The 22565-nt window shown below is 33.2% G+C and overlaps 2 protein-coding genes across 2 annotated transcripts; one reads left to right on the top strand and one right to left on the bottom strand.

The window, feature by feature from the left end:
- Positions 1–565: 565 nt before the first annotated feature.
- LOC131850562 (von Willebrand factor D and EGF domain-containing protein-like) lies at positions 566–10466 on the bottom strand. Its single transcript, XM_059200846.1, has 5 exons — positions 10253–10466; positions 3376–3466; positions 2031–2747; positions 966–1103; positions 566–784 (listed from the first exon to the last, which is right to left on the bottom strand). Exons 1-5 carry the CDS (start codon positions 10357–10359, stop codon positions 566–568), a joined length of 1272 nt encoding a protein of 423 aa, XP_059056829.1. The 5' UTR covers positions 10360–10466.
- Positions 10467–13270: 2804 nt separating this feature from the next.
- LOC131850561 (uncharacterized) lies at positions 13271–20599 on the top strand. Its single transcript, XM_059200845.1, has 6 exons — positions 13271–13317; positions 16478–16583; positions 16757–16842; positions 17931–18309; positions 19359–19587; positions 20238–20599. Exons 1-6 carry the CDS (start codon positions 13271–13273, stop codon positions 20252–20254), a joined length of 864 nt encoding a protein of 287 aa, XP_059056828.1. The 3' UTR covers positions 20255–20599.
- The last annotated feature ends 1966 nt before the right edge of the window (positions 20600–22565 follow it).

Raw genomic sequence — 22565 nt, 5'->3', positions numbered from 1 at the left:
GATAAATTATTATGTCTACGGTATTACTTTCCCTTTATATCAATTATTAAAAAAGGCCTTACAAGGCTTATAGCATTCGAGCGCATTATCTTTCTTCTTCAGGTATCCATCGAAGCACGAACAAACATTTGGCGCTGTACAAACAGCATCGCGCATGCTCTGCACGCTCACCGCGCCAGAAAAGAACTCTGGCTGTTATTTTTGCAGTTACTAAGTTTCATGAGTACATATATGGTCGAGAATTCACTTTAGTCACAGACTGTAAACCGCTCGCGTCTATTTTCAATGAAATAAGGGAGTCCCATTGATGGCATCTTCAGCGCTGGGCCGTAATACTAGGCGCGTACAACTATAAAGAAGTGTATCATTAAAACATTTTCTTATAACCAACAGAAGAGAGTACGCGGATCGATTCAAATATTTTACCAACACAAATTCCGTCACAATCAAAATCAGCATCCGATTTGGGTGAACAATGCGTATCATTTATTTGATTGTATCCTTCCCAACATGAACAAACATTTGGTTCAAGAGAGGCTGCAACGCATCAGGGTGCATTAACACATTATCTCGCAAACTGGTTGTGTGGCGCGTGCGGGACGTGCGCCCAATCTTGATTTACCTCTTGTTTAGAGAAGCCTGGTAAACAAGTGCACACGTCTGGCTCCGTGCATGTTCCGTTTTCACAACCTTTCGTGCATTGAGGTTTACATTTGAATGTCGTATCTATAGAGTAACCAGCTTCGCAATGTAAACAATGAGTGGCGTTGAAAGAAGTGAAATTCTTCAAACAATTGCATGTGTTATTGAGAGAGTACACCTTTTAGTTTGTTACAGCATTAACGCAAACAAAGAAAACAGATTGAATATAAAAATAATAATACCTATAGACAATTCAGTTGGTTTAATTGCAGCGTAATATTTCTGTGTTCAGGGTTGACGTACATTCAAGGAGGGTCGCATACGCATACAACGTCGATGGGAGCTGTACATCGTCCTCCGATATTGAATCCCGTGCTGCACTGTGGTATACATAAATCTTTATCACTTAAATATTCCCAGCCATTGCAGCAGACTGTACGCAGCACCGTCGCCAAGTAGGTCTGTAAGAACAAAATAGTGTATATATTAATTTTAGTTATATATTATATATTTTTTTTTGTTTCAGTGTTTTATATATATAATTGAACGTTTTTATATATAGATGATAGCGTACAGGTCATTAATTGTATTTACGAGTCTACAGCATTTTTATTATATATTACTTTGTGTATATATATTTTGATTGGAAGAAAATAAACGGTAACCATCACTTATAGATATATATGAATATATACACTATCTAATATAATTAATGATAATATCACTTATAACAATCCTTTAATAATGAAAGACGAAGCTATCGTTAAAATTAATAGAACATTCTCAAATGACTAGATATGAATCATATAAATATATTAAACATGTTATTATTTTTATAATGACACATGCCAATCTGCGATAAAGCTATGATTCATAAATCATATCCTGTTATTTTAAGCTTATCAAAGTCAAGCTATATGGCGGTATAAGCTTTTGTGAGTTCCAGACCAGAAATTCTGTTAGGTTCACGCAAACAGGACGACTTGTTTCTATCACTGACAATATGTTAATATCCAAATTAAAAAACAAAAATCTTCCTACTAAAATATATTATATAACGTATTTTTTTTTATTAGAACATTTTATTACGCGAGTGATGTTTTTTATGTATATATATATTTACATAAAAAAACGTCTACATCAATATGTCTAGTTTATATAAATTCAATGAAACCAGCAAAACTAAACTGTCTTTAGTCAAATAGTTACCATTTTTGTTTACTAATTTTATTGATATATGAAATGTAAACTGCCTGTTATATCTGACATTAACACACCAACACAAAAAACTTTGTACTAAAACTAATTTTCATAATAAATATAAATTACTCACAGATATGTGAAATAACAATTTTTCTCGATGCATTCGTCTACTTCTTACAATTGGCCTTACAGTGTGTTTTATCTTTCTTCTTCAGGTATCCATCGAAGCACGAACAAACATTTGGCGCTGTACAAACAGCATTCTGACACGTCTCGTTGCATATTGGCGTACAGGAATCATTAATTTTCTTATAACCAACACTGCATTCGCAAATATTTGGACCAACACAAATTCCGTCACAATCATCACATTTGGGTGAACAATGCGTATCATTTATTTGATTGTATCCTTCCCAACATGAACAAACATTTGGTCCAGTGCAACTTGCATTAACACATTTCTCGCAAACTGGTTTACAATCTTGATTTACCTCTTGTTTAGAGAAGCCTGGTAAACAAGTGCACACGTCTGGCGCCGTGCATGTTCCGTTTTCGCAACCTTTCGTGCATTGAGGTTTACATTTGAATGTCGTATCTATAGAGTAACCAGATTCGCAATGTAAACAATGAGTGGCGTTGAAAGAAGTGAAATTCTTCAAACAATTGCATGTGTTATTGAAGGTACACTCAGCATTAACGCAAGGGGGATCGCAAGTTGGTTTAATGCAGTTATTTCTGTGTTCAGGGTCGAGGTACATTGGAGGGTCGCATACGCATACATTGGGAGCTGTACATCGTCCTCCTAAGCATCCCGTGCTGCACTGTGGTATACATAAATCTTTATCACTTAAATATTCCCAGCCATTGCAGCAGACTGTACGCAGCACCGTCGCCAAGTAGGTCTGTAAGAACAAAATAGTGTATATATTACATATATTATATATATTACTCAAATATATATAAAACCATTATATATATTTTAAAAGATGATAGCGCTCATTAATTGTATTTACGAGTCCAGCATTTTTATTTGTGTATACATTTTTGATTGGAAGAAAATAAACGGTAACCATCATCTATAGATATATATGAACAGCACTACGAATATCACCTTAACACATCCACAATACCACTCATCGTTGCCATCTCAAAGGACTAAGCAGTCTTGTCTGTAATTTCACTGCCCAATCTGCGAGCTGTGACCGAAACAGAGCTTACAAAGTCAGCTACATGGCGGCTGTAGTAGACCAGAGGTACGCAAACAGACGACTTGTTTCTATCACTGACAATATGCTAATATCCAAATTAAAAAACAAAAATCATCCTACAAAAATATATTAAAATTCTTCTAAGGACGTTTTGTTACGCGAGTGATGTTTTTTGTATAAATATTTTACTCTACCGTCGAGTTCAATGTAGAAGAACTAGCAAAAACTAAAATGTTTTTAGCCAAATAGTTACCATTGTTTATAATTTAGATATATGTGTAGTGTTATGTCTAACATTAAATATTAATAATATTTAACTTACTACGCGTTTAGGGATCTTCACGACGCATTTCTTCTTACCGCACAGTGTGTTTTTCGTTTGTGTTACGATGCGGATTTTAGTTTTGCGAACGCTGAAACAAAAATACAATGAAATAAATTCCCTGCGTAGTGTACCTGTTTGTACTATAGCTATTATCTGTGCCTTCGGTTTCTCCGAAGAAGAAATTGCGGCTGATTTCAGCTCCTGACCTACCACGTCGCGTCACACCTCGCTTATTAATTATATTATCTACCCGTTCTATAATTAAATCACTAAAATTGCTTTCAGTAATAAAGCCGCCTCATTCCATTTATACTTTTGTTACTTTTCTTTTATGTAAAGAAGAAAAGAAAAGTAACAAAACAAAGTCGCCGCCTCGATATTTACTCCCTTTCTTACCGTATCATCTTTCACACAGTCCATCCATCTCTTTTTTGGCCTTCTCTTTTTGGGCTTCTGTCCATATAACCGTCCACCTTCATATCTAACACCTTTAAAATATTTTCTCCAATAAAATATTAACCTCCTGAGTACATTGTAGGTTATATTTCGAGCAATAAAATCGTCACCTGACCACATCCTATGTTACTTAAATATTCAGTGGCTGTCAGCCCTATGGCCCTGACCTCGTAGACGTGCTGTTTGTCATCGCTAGAACAGTTTTTATTATGAAAAAACACTTCAGAAATGTAGGTTTTGAAGGGGTATTATAAAATCATTGGTACCTAGTTTATAGGTTTTGAAGGGTACTCTATAGGTACTTATACAAATCAATTCGAATTTCTTTCCTATCTACTAAGCCTATATAGCCTATAAGCCATATTAGCCATTTAGATGTCCCATTCCAGACTTTTAAAGTATGTTAGTTAAAAAATAAGAAATTAGTCCACTATGGCAACAGAGTTTGTTTTTATACACACACATTATTGTATTCTAGGATCTATACATCTACATACATATATAAAGCTGATGAATTTGTTTCATTGAATGCACACTCAGGAACTACTAGTTCGAATTGAAAAATTCCTTTTGTATTGGATAGTCCAGTTATCGAAGAAGGTTTTAAGCTATATAACATTACGCTACGACCAATAGAAGCGAAGCATCAGTGAAAAATGTTGCAAAAACGGGGAAAAGTATTCATATTCCAGAGCTTCCGTTGCGTGCGCTGCGAGAACAAAGTCGCAGGCAGCTAGGAATGAATATCTATACATATAATAAATATGTTATCGATCGCTCTCTGTACATAAAAGATGTATGCGAAAGACTATTATTAGACGACTTTATTTTACGACAACGTAACGCAACCCAAACAATGATTGTTAGAAATATATTTGTTTTTTGTATGTGCGTAACTGCGCAATCTCAGAAGCGGCTCAACTGATTTTAATACGGTTTTTAAATGTCACTGATTCGATTCCTGGCACGTTATTAACATCTGTTTTCATCTCGTTTTGGAAAAGAAAAAAAACTAATATAACAGCTGAACAGAAAAAATTGTTTATTGCAAAATTTCTAAATATATACACATGAAAATACGACATTCTCTCTTTTCAAAAAATAACATAGAAAAAAAGAATTGTACAGCAACTCAACAGTTTGTTTTGATCTGAGTGTTTGATACATATATTATGTATGTGTTTACAAAAAAGGATCTAAGTATTTCTGTCCGTTGTTTAGTACCCATAACACAAATTGCTTAGCTTGGAACTAGATAGCGCTGTATGAATTGTGCTAGGTATTATTATACTTAATATTAGAAATTCGTAAGTTTGTCTGTCCGTTTGATACCTTTTAACGACTAAACAGCTGAATGAATCTCAATTCAAAACGTGAAGATAGAAGATAGAAGCAAGTGTAGTGTATAGTGTAGGATGCCCCGCAGCTAGGTGGAGCGACGACCTACGTAGAGTTGCGGGTAGTAACTGGATGAGAAGGGCTGAAGATCGTGCCCAGTGGCGTGCCTTGGGAGAGGCTTATGTCCAGCAGTGGACTGCAGTGGGCTGATGATGATGATGATGATGGGCATAGGCAATATGTATCTCAGGATTGAAAGGGATTGTTAGTAATGTGGACTAATGATCACATCGCTAACAATGAATCAATGTCAGGTTTACCTTCACGCGGTTCACCCTGGAAACCATCGTCATAAATTCCTGGTAAATTTGCCATGATGGTCTAACTGACCTGACCTCATGCTCACTTATTATCCACCACTGGTGTCCCTCCAGTGTAAACCGTTAGCGCAGGCAGGAGCACCATTGCACAATCATCTATTAAGGAGGGGGTCAGCCGTCTTGAGGGATACCAGTACTGTGCTAAACTGGTCTAATTTAACATTCAATAAGACGATGGCGACTAGAAACAAGAAATATGAAATAAGAAATCTGTACATATAAATAAAATTAGAGTGTCTGTTTGTAATATGGAAATAACCGTTTGTTACTATATGCATATGAATAAATACGGTACATACACCAAAATAACATTTTTTACAATTTTTGTCTGTTTGTCTGTTCCGGATAATCTCTGAAATTACTGGACCGATTTTGACGGGACTTACATTGGTAGGTAGCTGATGTAATAAGAAGTCACTTAGGCTACTTTTATTTTAGAAAAAATCTTTAGTTTTAGAAAAATAAGGTTAAATTCCACGCGGACGAAGTCGCCGGGTACAGCTAGTTAGAAATAAGGGATACTAAACACGCCCATTAAAAAATCTATATATTAAGCTGCTTCAACTGTATCGTTGTTTGTTTAGTAAATTCATTCACAATTTCAAAAGCTGTGCTCTTGTCGGTGGAGCTCTTGCCACCTTCCACAATGTTCTATCAATCTTTTTAGTTGTTGGTACGACACGACTTAATTTTATCCTTAGCCTGCTTCCGTATCGTCATACAATTAATCTAAACATATAGTTTAGATTAATTGTTTACGGAAAAAAATCAATATTATAATGTAAAGAACTTGACGTTCATAAGCGGCTAAAATGTTCTATAATAATAATAATAATAAATCGATTTATTGCCAAGATCAGCACAGTTACACAGTTACACATTTATACATATTTAACATGATTGGCAATAGGTACAAACTCAGCTATTGCTGGACTGATGGGCGTCCAGCGCTGGTTTTCAGTTTGTACCTACCTAATCACACGTGCTAGATAACAATCCTACATGAATAAATGATTTTTTAATTTGAATTTGAATGTAGTACAAAATACAGTTAATAAAATATGTAATGTATATAATCAAGTTAATCAGCTTTGCCGTATCATTAGCCAGAAGGAAGGAAGCCGTTGAAGCAATCCGGATGAACCGCTTGGAGTAATGACGGTACTAGTGATAAGATAAATCCTATTTAATCTATACATATAAATAAAATTGGAGTGTCTGTTTGTAATATTGAAATAACCGTTTTTCACTACATGCATAAGAATATAAATAATACATACACTAAAATAACATGTTTTACAATTTTTATCTGTCTGTCTGTCAGTTTGTTCCGGCTACTCTCTCGAAATGGCTGGACCGATTCTGCCAGGATTTTTTTGGCAGGTAGCTGTTGTAATAAGGAGTAACTTAGACTACTTTTATTTTAGAAAAATAAAGTTAATAGTCAAAAATCTTGATTTACATGTCTATCTAGTCGCACAGTAAGCAGAGCTTGTGTTGTAGGTACTAGACAACTGATATAAATACTTAGATAATTTTATTTTAAATATATACATAATAGAAAACATCCGGACCGATACAAACAATCATACTCATGAATACAAATGTTTGCACCGTGCGAGGAATCGCACACGCCATCACCGGAAGTACGAAGTTTTAGAACGTAAGATATAGTGGGTGTTTCTGGTGACCCGTATCACAGATTCTCCAACTATATAATACAGGCACTTCTCTGCAAATGTATTTCAGCATTAAATTTATATAACCAAATGATGCTGTTACATCTTAAATCGTGTCAATGCTGTGATGAGATAAATAATTATTATTATGGTGGTGAGACCAATGAAAGATTACGAGAAAGTCTACTTAACACAGTAGATTTCTGGCATGAGCTATATTTTCTGTATCACTGTAATGTTAGAACTCATTTCGAGCACTGCTGATTCTAAAATACAAGACTTTTCTTATTTAGGAAGCAGGGTTTCACCTTATTTATTAAGGATAAAATATAACATTGTATTGTTCCGTTAATAAATAAATAAATTACTTGTTCAAAGATAAAAAAGTGGGTCATATGGGCTCAAAAAAAAGCAAATGCAGACATAATACTAGATTTAAACAGAAACTTGCAGTTCCTAAGTATCGTTTAGAAAAATTGAATTTAATGACGAACATGCATGGCAATAGTAAGTTCTTGTACGGGATTTTCATTTAATGTTACACATAGACACCTACATAAATATACATTGTAAATAAACTGGCTTTTTATAAAAACAAAAGTATTTCAATTGAGTTTCTTGCCAGTTCTTCTCAATTGAATCTGTATACTGAACTGGACGGTAAGAAAAAAAATATATTATAAAAAATTTGACGTTAATAAGCGGCTAAAATATCCTACACTGTTAATACAATGTTAAATGCGACAACCAGAGTTATGATAGGGGAAATCAGTAGCAGTGAAACTATTAGAGTCCGATGACTAGCAATTTACACTATCAGGTCAACCTCCAAGCTTCCAGAATTTACCACGATGAACTAAATTGCAGCCTTATCTTGCAATCTTTCACAGGGTGTTCTGCATTTGATCAAAATCAACTTTACAAGGTCACCTGGGTAGCTCTATGTCACCTATTTCTGTAAAGTAGCTTGGTTTTCTACCACGATGAACTAACTTATCTTATAATCTTTCACAGGTATTCTGCATTTGACCAAGGTAGACTTTACAAAGTCATCTGGGTAACTATGTCACCTATTTCGGCTAAGCAGATTGATTCTTACCCTTCAATCGACAAGACAGTGAAATTGCAGGGTATATAGGCTGCGTAGTGCTGCTACTAATATCACGTTGAAGCCCATGATATTCTTTTAAGCGTTACGTTTACAGAGGACTAAGATATCTTGCCCTATACCCTATAATTTTACTGCCCTGACTTACCCTTCAACTATAATATAACTTTAGTATATACGATGCTTTGTAAAAAAAAAAAAAAATACCTATGTATATGTATCATGTTACTATTTCGGGCAAGTATATTGGTTCTTACCCTTGAATCGAAATACACGCTATATTTCGATTGAAATCAATCGACAAGACAGTGAAATTGCAGGGTATATAGACTGCTTAGTGTTGCTACTAATATCATGTTGATGCCCACGATATCCTTTTAAGCGTTGTGTTTACGGAGGACTAAGATATCTTGTCCCTATACTCTGTAATTTCACTGCCATGTCTTACCCTTCAACTGAATCACAGCGTTAGTATATACGATGCATCAATGTAGGTAATTTTATTATTCCATGCCGTGGTACATATTAAAACACAGGCGACCTATACGAGAAATCGAAGTCGAGTTGCTCGTTTTATACAAAGTCACCGACTCACCTTCTATGTTACCAGATATTTCAGACAGGGCGATTGTTGATGCGCTGATTGCTAAAATAATCAGCACATGAATCGAAATATGCATCGTCGGGGCGCTTTGGACTGGAAAGGCCGGAACATGCTCGCTAAAAGTATAAATAAAAAAAAGAAAAAAAAAAAGAAGGGAAGGGAGAAAAGAAGGAGGAAGGGAAAAAAGGGGAAAGGGAAGTGAAAAAGGGAAAAAAAAATTGCCGAATTACGACAAAAAGTGAACTGTGAAATTAAACAATCAATAATTAAACAAAACCTGGACTATATAGTGAACTTTGAAAATAGTGTTAAAATAAGAATTCATATAATATCATGTTGATTCATAATGTGTATTGTTACATTATGAATTCCATTTTGTAATGAAAACGTTGTGTTTAGTAGTGTAAGATTTATATAATTGTATATGCATATTGATAAATCTAATCTTCCAAATTGGGTGACACTGCATGTTGTCAACTCACCCGGCCGGCCAGCGGTGGTTCTGGGCCAGACGGATATCTGCCTCGTTAGTCACTGTAGGCAAATTGTTTCTCGGCTGGAGTTGTACAAAAATGGAAATTAAATAAAAATTATAATATTAAACTAAATTAAAAAAGGCACGGACGAATATGTCTGTGGAAAAATGTATTTAAATATAAAAAAAAAAAAAAAAGTATATACGATGCTTTTTAGGTCGTTACAAATTTTATTATTCCAACTACATATTTAAAAACAACCTATACGTGACGTATTTTTTTTTTATGATAATGGAATGGAGTATTCTGTTGCGCTAACGGTATACACTGGCGGGGCACCAGTACAGGGTGATAAGATGAGTATCAGGTCAGGTCAGTTAGCCCATCGGGGCAAATTCAACAGGAATGTAACATGTTTTCCAGGGGGAAAAGCGTGTATATCAACCTGACATGGGACATTGCTAGCAATGGGGTTACTAATCCACATTACTAACAATCCCCTTAGCCCTGACCATTAAAAGTAAAAAAATAAATCGATAATAAATCTTTACATATACCTAAATAAAATTAGTGTGTCTGTTTGCAATATTGAAATAACCGTTTTTTACTACATGCATATACTTTGCGTTTCTTACTATAAATACGGTACATATACCAAAATATCATTTTTTATAATTTTTACCGATTTTGACGGGACTTTTTTTGGTAGATAGCTGAATAAGGAGTAACTTAGGCTACGTTTATTTTAGAAAAAAAAAGTTAAATTCCACGCGGACGAAGTCGCGGGAACAGCTAGTCTTAAATAAATATTAATAGAACACATAAATAAATACCTCGATTTCACAGTGCAAACCCCTTCACCAGCTTTCAAAGCATCAACTTGATACGCAAAATTTATACAACACAACACAAATAAAACACAAAACCGTTCTGCCTTCATTTTACTAACACTATCTACTGTCTCTATCCCACTTACTAACTTGTCAATCTAAGCGGCACGTTAGTTGTTTCTATCTCTTTTATTTTTCATAAAGCACCACCATCATGGTACCGAGACAATGAGAGTATGAGCATATCATACTATCGCCCAAACTACTTCAAATGCCCATATCATTAATATGAAGACCTCATTACAGTGAATCAAGCTATTTCAACCCTTATTTTAATGGGCATAAAATGCAGCGACCTGTCCATTGTTACATATGATTCATTGTTACGGATGAGTATCCTTGCATTAATTGGTATAATATTTTGTATCATTCGAATATTTTTTGTATGTAAAAAGGTGCGATAAACATATCTCTGTGTTTAACAAACCTTTTTATATATGTAACTAGCTGTTCCCGCGACTTCGTTCGCGTGGAATTTAACCTTATTTTTCTAAAATAATCATCACCTAAAGAACCAAAAATTATTTTGTTCGTCTTAATTTATTCGTTCCATTAGGTACTGATAGATTCAAACTAATACATGTACATCCTGCATCATCCCTTATTTTATCCCCATGGGGGTTGTATTTATCAAAATCCTATTTAAGCGAAAGTCTTCATCATAGTAGCTCCAATCTTAATTTCAGTTCAACCAGTCGAAAATCTGAGAAGATTTATACAAACTTTCATGCCCTATTTTATCCCCTTAGGGGTGGAATTTATCAAAATCCTTCTTCCTCCTTCTTAGGGGATGCCTACGTCATAGTAGCTTTATGCATGCAAAGTCTCAGCTCGATCGGTTTAAAATTGACAAAGTTTCATACAAACTTTTTTTTTATCCCCTTGGGGATAGAATTAATCAAAATCCTTTCTTAGCGGATGCCTACGTCATAACATCTACCTGCATGCCAAATTTTAGCCCGATCCGTCCAGTGGTTTGGGCTGTGCGGTGATAGATCACTATGTCAGTCACCTTTGAGTTATATATATTTAGATTACTAATATCGCTAATAAAAAATAGGGGTTGGGGGTAGAAGGGTGAAAATTTAAGGTTGTACATACTTACGCCACAGTACAAAAATATAAAAAAATAATTGTCCAAAAATAAAAATAAATGTAATCACTTAGAGATGAAAAATTTCATAAAAAAAGTTTCAGAGGAGTATGGTAACTGACATATTGACACTAGAATTTTAAATATAAGATTGTATTTTTTATATATACATTTTAAATACCACTTTTCTTTGTTTTTTATTATTATTGTTACTTTTCAAATAAACGTCTATACCATCAGCGACCTCAGTTTCTCTTCATATAAAATTATTCACCATCATTCATCATACAGTCCTCAACAAACCAAGTCATTAAAAATCTGTATGGAATACAGTGGAATAAATATGATATTCATTCAAAGAATTTTTACCTCGCAAAACCGAAATTTTAATATTTTTTATGATGTATAATTGTACTGTAAGGAACCGATATTTGTAGTACAGGTTTCGACCTACTTCAAACACCAGTCTCGAACAAGGAATAATTATTGTTGTAATTACTTGATAGTTTCTTGTGAATAGTAAATATGGATTCTTCTAATATAATTATTTTAATCTTTTGACGACCTCCGTGGTCTAGCGGTCTTGCACACCGCTTTACGACCGAAGGTCGCGGGTTCGATTCCTCGTACGGCACAAACATTTGTATTCATGAGTTTGTTTGTATCGGTCTGGGTGTTTTCTATGTATAATATGTATATATTTACAAAAAAAAAATCTATGTATATGTATCAGTTATCTAGTACCCATAACACAATCTTTAGCTAACTTAACTTGGGTCTAGATGGCGCTGTGTAAATTGTCCTGAGATTATTATTATTATATTATCTTTGATTAGTCATTTTTTTCTAAAGATAATGAACATTTTGACAATTTTATATTTTGAAGTTAATATTTTAGGAATAAGAAAATGAATTGTAATCAGAGTAATCTACCACAGGTAGCAACCGTTCACGAATATGACGAATGTTTCACTGAAAGTAAAAAAAACTTAGAAACGACAATAGAAGTTGCTAGTAATGTATGTTACATTACTAATGTATGTAATGTATGTATTATAGTAATGTATGTTACATTATTAGCAATCAAGTCGACCTCCACGCGGAAACCATGGCGATTAATTCATAGTGAATATTTATATATACATATTCACCACAATGGATTAGTCGACCTGGCTGCGTCCTCATTCTACCCATCCGTCAGCTCAGGCGTGTGCACCATTGCACTATCTGTTTTATTTTGTATTTTATTTAAAGGTGCAATAAGGAGTAAATGACTAAATAAATATCATCAAATAAAAGAGAGGATATACTCATAAACAAATGGAATATCTAGTGAATTTACATATTACTAATAACTGACCTCGCAGAACTTGTTTTGACATAGAAATTAAAATCGCTATTAAAAAATAAGGGTTGGTGGCAGAAGGGTAAAAGTTTAGGGTAAAAAAAAATAATGATAGGGTTGGACAACCCTTAGCACTTAAGAGTATGAAGAATAGATAGTAGCCGATTTTCAGACATACTCAATATGCATATAAATTCATTAAAATCGGCCAATCCGTTTCGGAGGAGTATGGTAACTAACATTCTGACACGAGAATTTTATATATAAGATTAATACCTATTTTTAGAGTGCGTTATAATGGGAGATTATATAAATTTTATGTATGTCTGTGGCATCATACTTCCAAAACAAAATCGGATTCGCATTTTTTTTTAATTTTGAACACCAGCGCATATTGATTCGCTTTTTATTTTAAACAACGAAATGAGTCTTAGATATTACGAGGACTTATTTATTTAAGCATTGCATTCTATAATTTTTCAGTAAGCAGTTGGTAAGTAGTTAAATTCACAGCAGATCAATTATGGACCCTGTTGGGACCAGCAAGCAGAAGAGAAGAGAGGAGGACGAGTGCGTAGTAATATGATTATAAATTTGTATAAAAAAATCATATTAAATAAGTTAGTAACTTAAGTAATTATTAAGAAATGTATACTTTACTTAAATGCCTTTTATTTAAGTTCTTTTTATTTATTGACGACCTCGTTGGTCTAGCACACCGCTTTACGACCGATGGTCGCGGGTTCGATTCCCCGCACGGCACAAACATTTGTATTCATGAGTATGATTGTTTGTATTGGTCTGGGTATTTTCTATGTATAATATGTATGTATTTACAAAAAAAAAATATCTATGTATTTGTATCAGTTGTCTAGGACCCATAACACAAGCTTTAGCTAGCTTAACTTGGGTCTAGATGGCGCTGTGTGAATAGTCCTGAGATTATTATTATTATTATTATTTAAGTTCTTTTTATTTATCATCTGCTTCTTCCTTATTCTATATATTTGGAGTCGACATAATATGTTTTTCTGTTCCATTCATCCTTGTTCGCAGTCATTTCGTTAATAGGAATTTATTTTTAAATAGCTAAGCTCGCGATTTCACCCGCCTATATATTATTGTAATGTATAAGCTATATATTATTGAAAAGTTTTATCAAAACCTACTCACAAACTTTTGCTTTAATAATAATAATGTTATATAAGATAGTCTAATTTCGACCTTATTTTAATAATAAAATAAGGGCGAAATTAGTCTATCTTTCATCTCAAAAATAGAGGGAATTACAGAATAAACGAAAAGCAACTACTAGTATTTTATAAATTAGGCCTATATACACACAGACATGATAAGATGCATAGTGTTATATCTTGTAGGTTTAAAATAAAATGTTATCACAGATAAGGGAGACTCGGGTCACAGAAAGCGGGGTCGTGTTTGAGATCATTGACACTCATTACTGGGTGAAATGCTTCGGATACTGTAATTGATATGATAATGGCATTCGTCATAAAATATGTTTCATGGGCCTCGGTGGATACTGATTCAGACAGTTTTATTCTATCTATACATATAAATAAAATTTAAGTGTCTGTTTGTAATATTGAAATAACCGTGTCTTACATGCATACGAATATAAAGACGGTACATATACCAAAATCACATTTGTTTACAATTTTTGGCTGTCAGTGTGTTTGTTCCGGCTAATCTCTGAAATGGCTGGATTTTGACGGGACTTTTTTTGGCAGGTAGCTGATGTAATAAGAAGTAACTTAGGCTACTTTTATTTCAGAAAATTAAGTTAAACTGGTCTGTTCGGGTGACGAAAACTGATTAGACTATTTGCTTTTGCAGTATAGTCAGTTTATTCTCCTAAATTTGAATTTAAAAATGAATCTGTATTATTGTAAACATGTACAACATTTATTTGAAAATAATACGAGCTGAGTTAGTTCTCAGTTCTTTTCATTTTTAAATCATTCCGAACTGACGGTAGATTTGACATATCATAAGGAGTTTGTAATAGACCTACATTAATAAAGTTACTTTGAATTTTAATTTATTTACAATAGAATACAAATTTATTAACACGTACTTGACGGCCTCGGTGGTCTAGCGATTTAGCAACCGCTTTACTTCCGATGGTGGCGAGTTCGATTCCTCGCACGGTGCAAACATTGTATTCATGAGTATCATTTTTTATATCGATCTGAACGTTTTCTATGTATTATGTACGTATTTACAAAATAAAATCTAAGTATTTATATCAGTTGTCTAGTACCCATAATATAAGGTCTGTTTACCCTAAGTTTGTAATATTATCTGTGCCGTGAGACAAGATAACGCTGTGTTAATTGTCCAGGGTTATTTATTATACTTCATAGTTATTGAACGGTATTTTAAGGCAATATGGAGTTTCAAACCTTTTAAGCTTTGATGTACCTCACTCTGTCGGAGTTAGACACAACACGAACAGAGTATGATCATGAATACAAGTGTTAAATAAATATATTGATAATTATGCCAATAAATAAATCAATATTTGATCGTCGTAAACCAATGGTTTACGCGTGGTTTAATTTAGTGTAAAACTCGTTTTATATTTATTTCAACATCAGCAATTTATACTAAGCTAACTCGAATTTTCTATTAAATATAAAAAAAAATATTATATATAAAAAACACACATTTTAAGCAGTTTAGCATAAAAAAAAGATTTTTTTATTATATATAAAACAACACCATTTTAAGCAGTTGAGCATAAAAAAACAAATTTTCTGAAAATTTGAGTTAGCTTAGTATAAATAGCTGGTGTCGAAATAAATATAAAAACGGGTTTTACACTAAACTAAACCACACGTCAAAATTAATTGCAATTAATTACGTCTTCCTGAAATCTACGTATTCATAACAGGAAAATTTATAAACTGATCACAAATTAACTATATATGTCATATTCCATTATAAAGTTACGGCTCAGGCAGCCGCCAATAGTTTTGTGGTGTTCATGACTGTGTTAGTGCAATATGAATTTTTATTTCAACATATTGTTTTATACGGTAACTATGTTTTAAACTTTTTCACGCTTTATATAAACGAATTATTTATCACAATATTATTATAGAGCTACCGATATTTCGATGCGGTTTTTTTTATGTGTATTATAATGGAATGATGTACCCCCCTGCGCTATCGGTTTACGCTGGCGGGCCACCAGTGGAGGATGATAAGATGAGCATGAAGTCAGTTCAGTTAGCCCATCGTGATAAATTCACCGGGAATTTATCACGATGGTTTCCAGGGGGAACCGCGTGGAGGTCAACCTGACATGGTATATTGCTAGCAATAAGATAGTCAATCCACATTACTAACAATCTCTTTCCCCCAATTCGATACGGTTACAAACCTCAGATCTACTAGATGGCCTAGTAGTTAAGCACACCGCCTTTCCGATGATCACGGGTTCGATTCCTTGCACGACACATACATCTGTATTCATGAGTATGATATTAATAATAATGTATGTATTTACGAAAAAAAATATATCTATGTAATTGTATCAGTTATCTAGTACCCTTAACATAAGCTTTAGCTAGCTTAACTTGAGTCTAGATGGCGCTGTGTGAATAGTTCTGAGATTATTATTATTATTATAAGGGTAAATATCTAGTTTATAATATAATCATATCTAAGAATATTGGGATTCTCGGTGTCGACATCTCCGTAGTTACCTCGAAGAAAAGGTGCAGCTGGCGTCCAAAAACCTCTCTGTGCTCAAAAGAGCGAAGCGGTACTTCAATGTGGACCAGAGACTCATGTTATATAAGTCACAGGTTCGCTCGCATAAGGAGTACTGATTTCATCTTTAGGCAGGAGCACCTGGATACCAGCTTGGTTCGGAAACGTGCTATGAGAATTACCATGATGCTTATCTCTTAAGCAGTATCAAACCACTTAGCTTGTTGTACTTGTTTGTTATCAACTTCTTTAATATTTGATATTTCAGACGATCTTTGGATCTGTTCGCAATGATTGCACGGATTATTACGTACTTTTTGAAGTGGGTCCACATTATTTGAAGCCAATATCCGAGTAAGAATTTTATTATTATACTACCTGTATCCGCGATTTTGTCCACGTGGAATTTAACTATATTTTTTTAAAATAAAAGTAGACTAAGTTACTCTTTTTATATCAATTACCAGCCAAAATAAGTCCAGTCAAAATCGGTTCAGCCATTTCAGAGTATAGCCGGAACAAACAGACAGACAGGCAGACAAAAATTGTAAAAAATGTTATTTTGGTGTATGTACCGTATTTATATTCATATGCATGTAGTAAAAAACGGTTATTTCTATATTACAAACAGACACTCCAGTTTTATTTATATGTATAGATTTATTTTCTTTTTCTTTTCTCTTCTTTAAAAGGAGATGATACTCACCCACACGGGACTTAGCCAATTGTAGGAGAGGTTGTGTTATGTGAAGATATTATTATTATTAAAAGTACATTAGGAGCATTTTACTTTTACTTACTTTTCTTTAACTTTTTGTTTTTTTTATGGTTCTAAATTTTTTTCTTTTTATTAAATAGTAATAGGAGAAATTATATATTTATTTTTGTCTGTACTGCGTTGTATTTGTCTATCATGTGTGTCACTTTACCATTCATATAAATTTGTTTTTTTATGATGATAAGAAATGGAAATAAACCTAACTCAAATGAACTCAATATTGAATAGTCATATTTTTTTATTCTACCACTCCTTCGGAACGCACACTCATCACAAGAAGAACGAGCAAGAAACTTGCATACTATTATAATGCGAAAGTAACTCTATCTATCTGTCTGGCGGCGCGCTTACATGCAAAACTACTGAACCGATTTAAACGAAATTTGGCACACAGATAGTCTAGTTCCTGAGAAAGAACATACGCTACTTTTTAATACGAAAAATGGCTTGTAAGTGGTTAAAAGAGTAAATGAAAGGTTGTATGGAAGCTTGTTAAAATTTTACCCTTAAGGGGGTAGAAATAAATATAGGATCCTAAAATGAACCGATTTTGTGAAATTTTTTTATGTATACTCGGTAGGTCTTAGAATAAGTTGTTATCTATTTTTTATACCTCTAAGTGATACCCCTCAAATATATTTTTTGACACAATATATTTTTTTAGTCCTATTGGAAACTGGGATGGATTATTACGCAGATCAAATTCGACTTTGAAGAATATTGATAAAGAGTGTGTTATTACAATGGATTGCTTGAGCGTAAGTGAATGCGAAGCAAACTCTAATAGATGGACAGATACAAGTCATCTCATTGATATATATCCAGATAAGACATCAACTTCTGTAACAGAAATATATGAAAAAATTATAGATGGGGAAAATTATACAACAACGTATTCAGATGAGGCAGTCACTACTGATAGTAATACTGATAGTACAAGTGAAACATATCCTGAAACAGAAAAATCTGATGACATGTATGACGAAACTACGCCGTTTACAAGTACTGATAATTATAAGGAAATTACTATAAACACCATTGAGGTTAGTACGGAAATTAATATAATAACAAATTTAGATGATACTGTAGAAAATGTACGCGAGTGTCGCGGATTAGTCGCGTCTCTAACTTACATGAAAGAGGTTGTGACTAATCAAATCTTATTGATACAACAAAAAACTATGGCTTACTTGCTGGTAAAGCAATCATCGATATCGAAGTAAGAAATAATCGGAGAGACCACAGTAGGCTCGCTACCTGCCATGTTAGACTCAAATCAAATCGAAATATCTTTAATCATGTTGGTTTATTGTCAAAACTACCATTAGTTTGGAGAGCGTTAGATCTAAGAAGAACTAACAAGAAACTCAGCTATTATTCTTTTGTTTATACATATGTTTACAAACAACAGATTCATTTTTAAAATCAATATTAGGAGGAATATAATGAGCGAAATGTGGGTACGTCAAGTGTTGTGTTCGCTACAGCATCAACAGTTGACACTACCTCATCTGAGTTACGAGGCACAACGTTATTTTTATAGAGAATATTAAAGGAAGTGTTGCAGTTAATAATACTATGTTGTCGGTTGAGACGATGAACGAACGTGCATGGCAATAGTTTTTAATGCACGGGATTTTCATTTAATGTTAGACATAGACACCTATATAAATATACGTTGTAAATAAAGTGGCTTTAAAAACAAAAGTAATTCAATTGAGTTTCTTGCCAGTTCGTCTCAATTGGATCTATATACTGAACTGGACGGTAGGGAAAAAATTAAAATTACAATGTAAAAAATTTGACGTTCATAACGGCTAAATAGTTCTACATGAATAAATGATTTTTGAATTTGAATTTGATGATAATGGACTGACAAAATGTACATAAAAATATTTATTTTATATATTATACTAAATAACAATAGGTAAATGTAAGGTGGGGTGATACAGTTTAGACACGGCAGTGCTTAGCAGACAATATTAAGTTTGTCTTACTAGGAATTTATGTAAATGAAATTGCAATAATTAAACTGATGTATCTATGGTAACTGTGTCCCATAGGAAGTAATACAGAAATTGTTATTTTACAGACTACCATAGACCCAGTTACTGATGAAGATAAACCAAATACAACGAATGACATAATAAACAATGCATCCACAACCAGAAATATTACAAGCGACAAATATAAAATGTCAGAAAAAAATAAAAAACAATTAATTATACTAGTACAAATATTAGGGGTAGCTGTCGTTGGTGGTGTGATAGCGTATTTTGTTATAAAGAGAATAAAGACAGTTCTGCAGTCGGGGACATACAGTAAGTACTTTCTTTACAATTGCTTATGTATCTAATAGGAATTGCAAATAAGCTGGTGACTCACCTGATGGTAATTGGAGAACTCTGTGAATCTTTTTTCTGGCAAATTGTCAATTTGAATTCAAGATTCAAATGTCTTATGAAACATTTCCTTTGCAAATAAGGTTATTATAAAATTGAAGAGTTTATTAATGATAATAATATTTTTGTATAAAATATCTAACTTAAAATTCATAGTGCAGACAATGTTATCTGATTGAACATAGATTGAGTGCGTATCGATTTCTATGTTGATTGCAGCATGCCTAATCCTTGTTAATGTAAATCTACTAAAACAACATTTTTTTAAAAGAGGTACAATATAGCCTTTATTTCCAGTAAATCTGGGTTTTATAATACAACTAGTTAACCACCCCGACTTCGCACGGGTCTACATGTATTATACATATAAATCTACCTCTTGAATCACTCTATCTATTAAAACAGCTTCAAAATCCGTTGCGTAGTTTTAAAGATTTAAGCATAAGTACATAAGGACGGACAGACAGCGACCGCGACTTTGTTTTGTACTATGTTTTATACTATGTTTTAGACTTTGTTTTGTTCTATGTTTTATACTATGTAATAATGATTTGTTTTCTGTATTTCAGTATTTCCCGATCCATAATACCAACGATTGGATAACTTGGTAAACTTCCATTAATAGTTATATTTAATAACACTAAATTTAAATGTTGGTGATATACATATTAGTCATATACACGAATATATGTATGTTCCAAGTGTATGTAGCACATATACATTTCGAACCAAATGACTCATACATATAGAATTCACGCCTATGGTACATATAGAGCAGGCAGGAACTTACTAATATTTATTTATTGTAATTCTTTTTTTTTAACTAGTAATATACCTGCCTAAATGTAAATATTTATTATTAATTAATACATATGTTTGTTGTAAATTCTAAATTATTTATTTATAAAAATACAAAACCTGCGACTTTTACCGCGTGGGATATAATTTTTTCTGTTTTCTTAAAATAAATAGAAATTTATAAAATAAAAGTAGTCTATATTTTTTCTTATAACATTAGCTATCTGCGAGTGAAAGTTACATTAAAATTAGTACAGCCATTTCAGTAATTTTTTTTACAAAAATATTTTATATAGGTACCGTATATACTTATTTAAATTATTTTCATCGTGAAGGACTTTGCATGAAGTCGCCTGAGTGGGTTCTTCAGTCTCAGCTATACCAGCCGCTCAACAGCTCGCTTTGAAAGATGTGTTTCGGTTTAATGGAGAGCTGATCATAAAATTACGAGTTACTAGCTTTTACCCGCGGTTTTGCTCGCATGTTTTTTTTTTAATAAAACGTATCCTATATTCATTCTAATGCCTCCAAGAATATGCGTACAAAATTTCATGATGATCGGTTCAGTAGTTTTTGCGTGAAAGCGTAACAAACGTACCTACAATCACATTTATAATATTAGTAAGAGTACGTATAATACCTGCACATTTTAGTACAAAAGCCGAGATTTTCAAACATTTTTATTGCACCCATACGAAACTGGGGCGGGTCATTAGTTATATATAAAATGTATAACAATATTTCAGTACAAATATTAATTATGGAGTATAATTAGAAGTAATTGATTCTATGGAATACCATAGCGCACAGTAATAACTCTAGGTATATTCTACGCGAACTAAGCCTCAACTTATCTATCACTTACTTGTTTTGCCCTGAAATACAACAATTTCAACAACATTCACAACAGTGAAAATGTATTATTAGAACAACAAATAAAATTCAGTACCGACATGGTTGTATCCAAGACGCTCTATACACGTAGTATATGCGCATGTCTCGAAATTTTCAACCATCGTATTGCGAACTCATTCTCCGTTACGTATTAGTCATCTATTTCATAGCATACAATGCGGATGAAGATGGATCAAGAGAGAGTGGTCGTTGATAACTTCAAGCAGGTCTTGTGTTCGGCAATCTTCGGGTATCGTCGTGCCGTCCTCGTAGCACGTAGCAGTTCTACGAAAATTCTGATTTTACAGGTTTCATTTAGGGTTATAGTAATTTATTTTTAATTATTTATACACTTTATTGTACTAAATACAGAAAAATATCAATTAATATAAAAATATATGTAATATATAACAATAACTAGTACAAAAGGTGACCTTATGGCTTACAGACAACCTCTAAGTACAGATTTGAGAAGAGAGTAGTAAATATGTTTCTTTTGTTAAGTTCTCTAATATTGGATTAAATTTACATTTGTATTACATAACTTTACTACTAAGTGTTATAAAACATCAACAGGTTATACAAACTCGAACTCGAACTCTATGGCAACAAAAGACTGTAATTTTTGAAGTCAAAGTTTTACTCAGTAATGTAATATTATTGGATAATGTGATGTCGTAATACTGTTCATCCACGAATATATAGGCCGCAGTTACCATTTACCATAAATGGGTCGTCAGCTTGTTTACCATTAAAATTACATAAAAAGTAAACAATTTTTACGATGTTCACCCCACAGTTGGATGTCCTCAAAAGCCTCACGTTGCTGAGTCCGCCCCTGTCGATAGGGGTGCAATATCCGCGCAGGCGCGACCCATCGATACCGCCGCCGCCACAGCCCCAGCGGCCGAATGCACGCGCCATGCTATCCAATAGACAAAAAAAAAGCACAAATTAAAAAAAAATAATTAAAACCAATATCCGATCAAACCCCGCCAATAATTTATTTGCAAGCCGTTCATAACCTATTTAAAATTAGAATGTGTCATTCATTTTTTAGAATAATATTTTTCTTTTATTCTTAATCGTTATAATTTATTTTGTGCCAGTGATAATGTTTAATATTGTGTTGTGATTAACGATTAAAAAAATATATTAGTGACTTTAAATAGTAATAATCTTATATAACGACATGACAATCTTTT

This window comes from Achroia grisella, unplaced genomic scaffold (genome assembly GCF_030625045.1).
Source record: "Achroia grisella isolate CSIRO2021 unplaced genomic scaffold, CSIRO_AGI_Agris_v1 utg770, whole genome shotgun sequence".
NCBI classification, from domain to species: domain Eukaryota; kingdom Metazoa; phylum Arthropoda; class Insecta; order Lepidoptera; family Pyralidae; genus Achroia; species Achroia grisella.
Note: the sequence above shows the minus strand (reverse complement) of the source record. Positions and strands in the feature narration are given on the sequence as shown.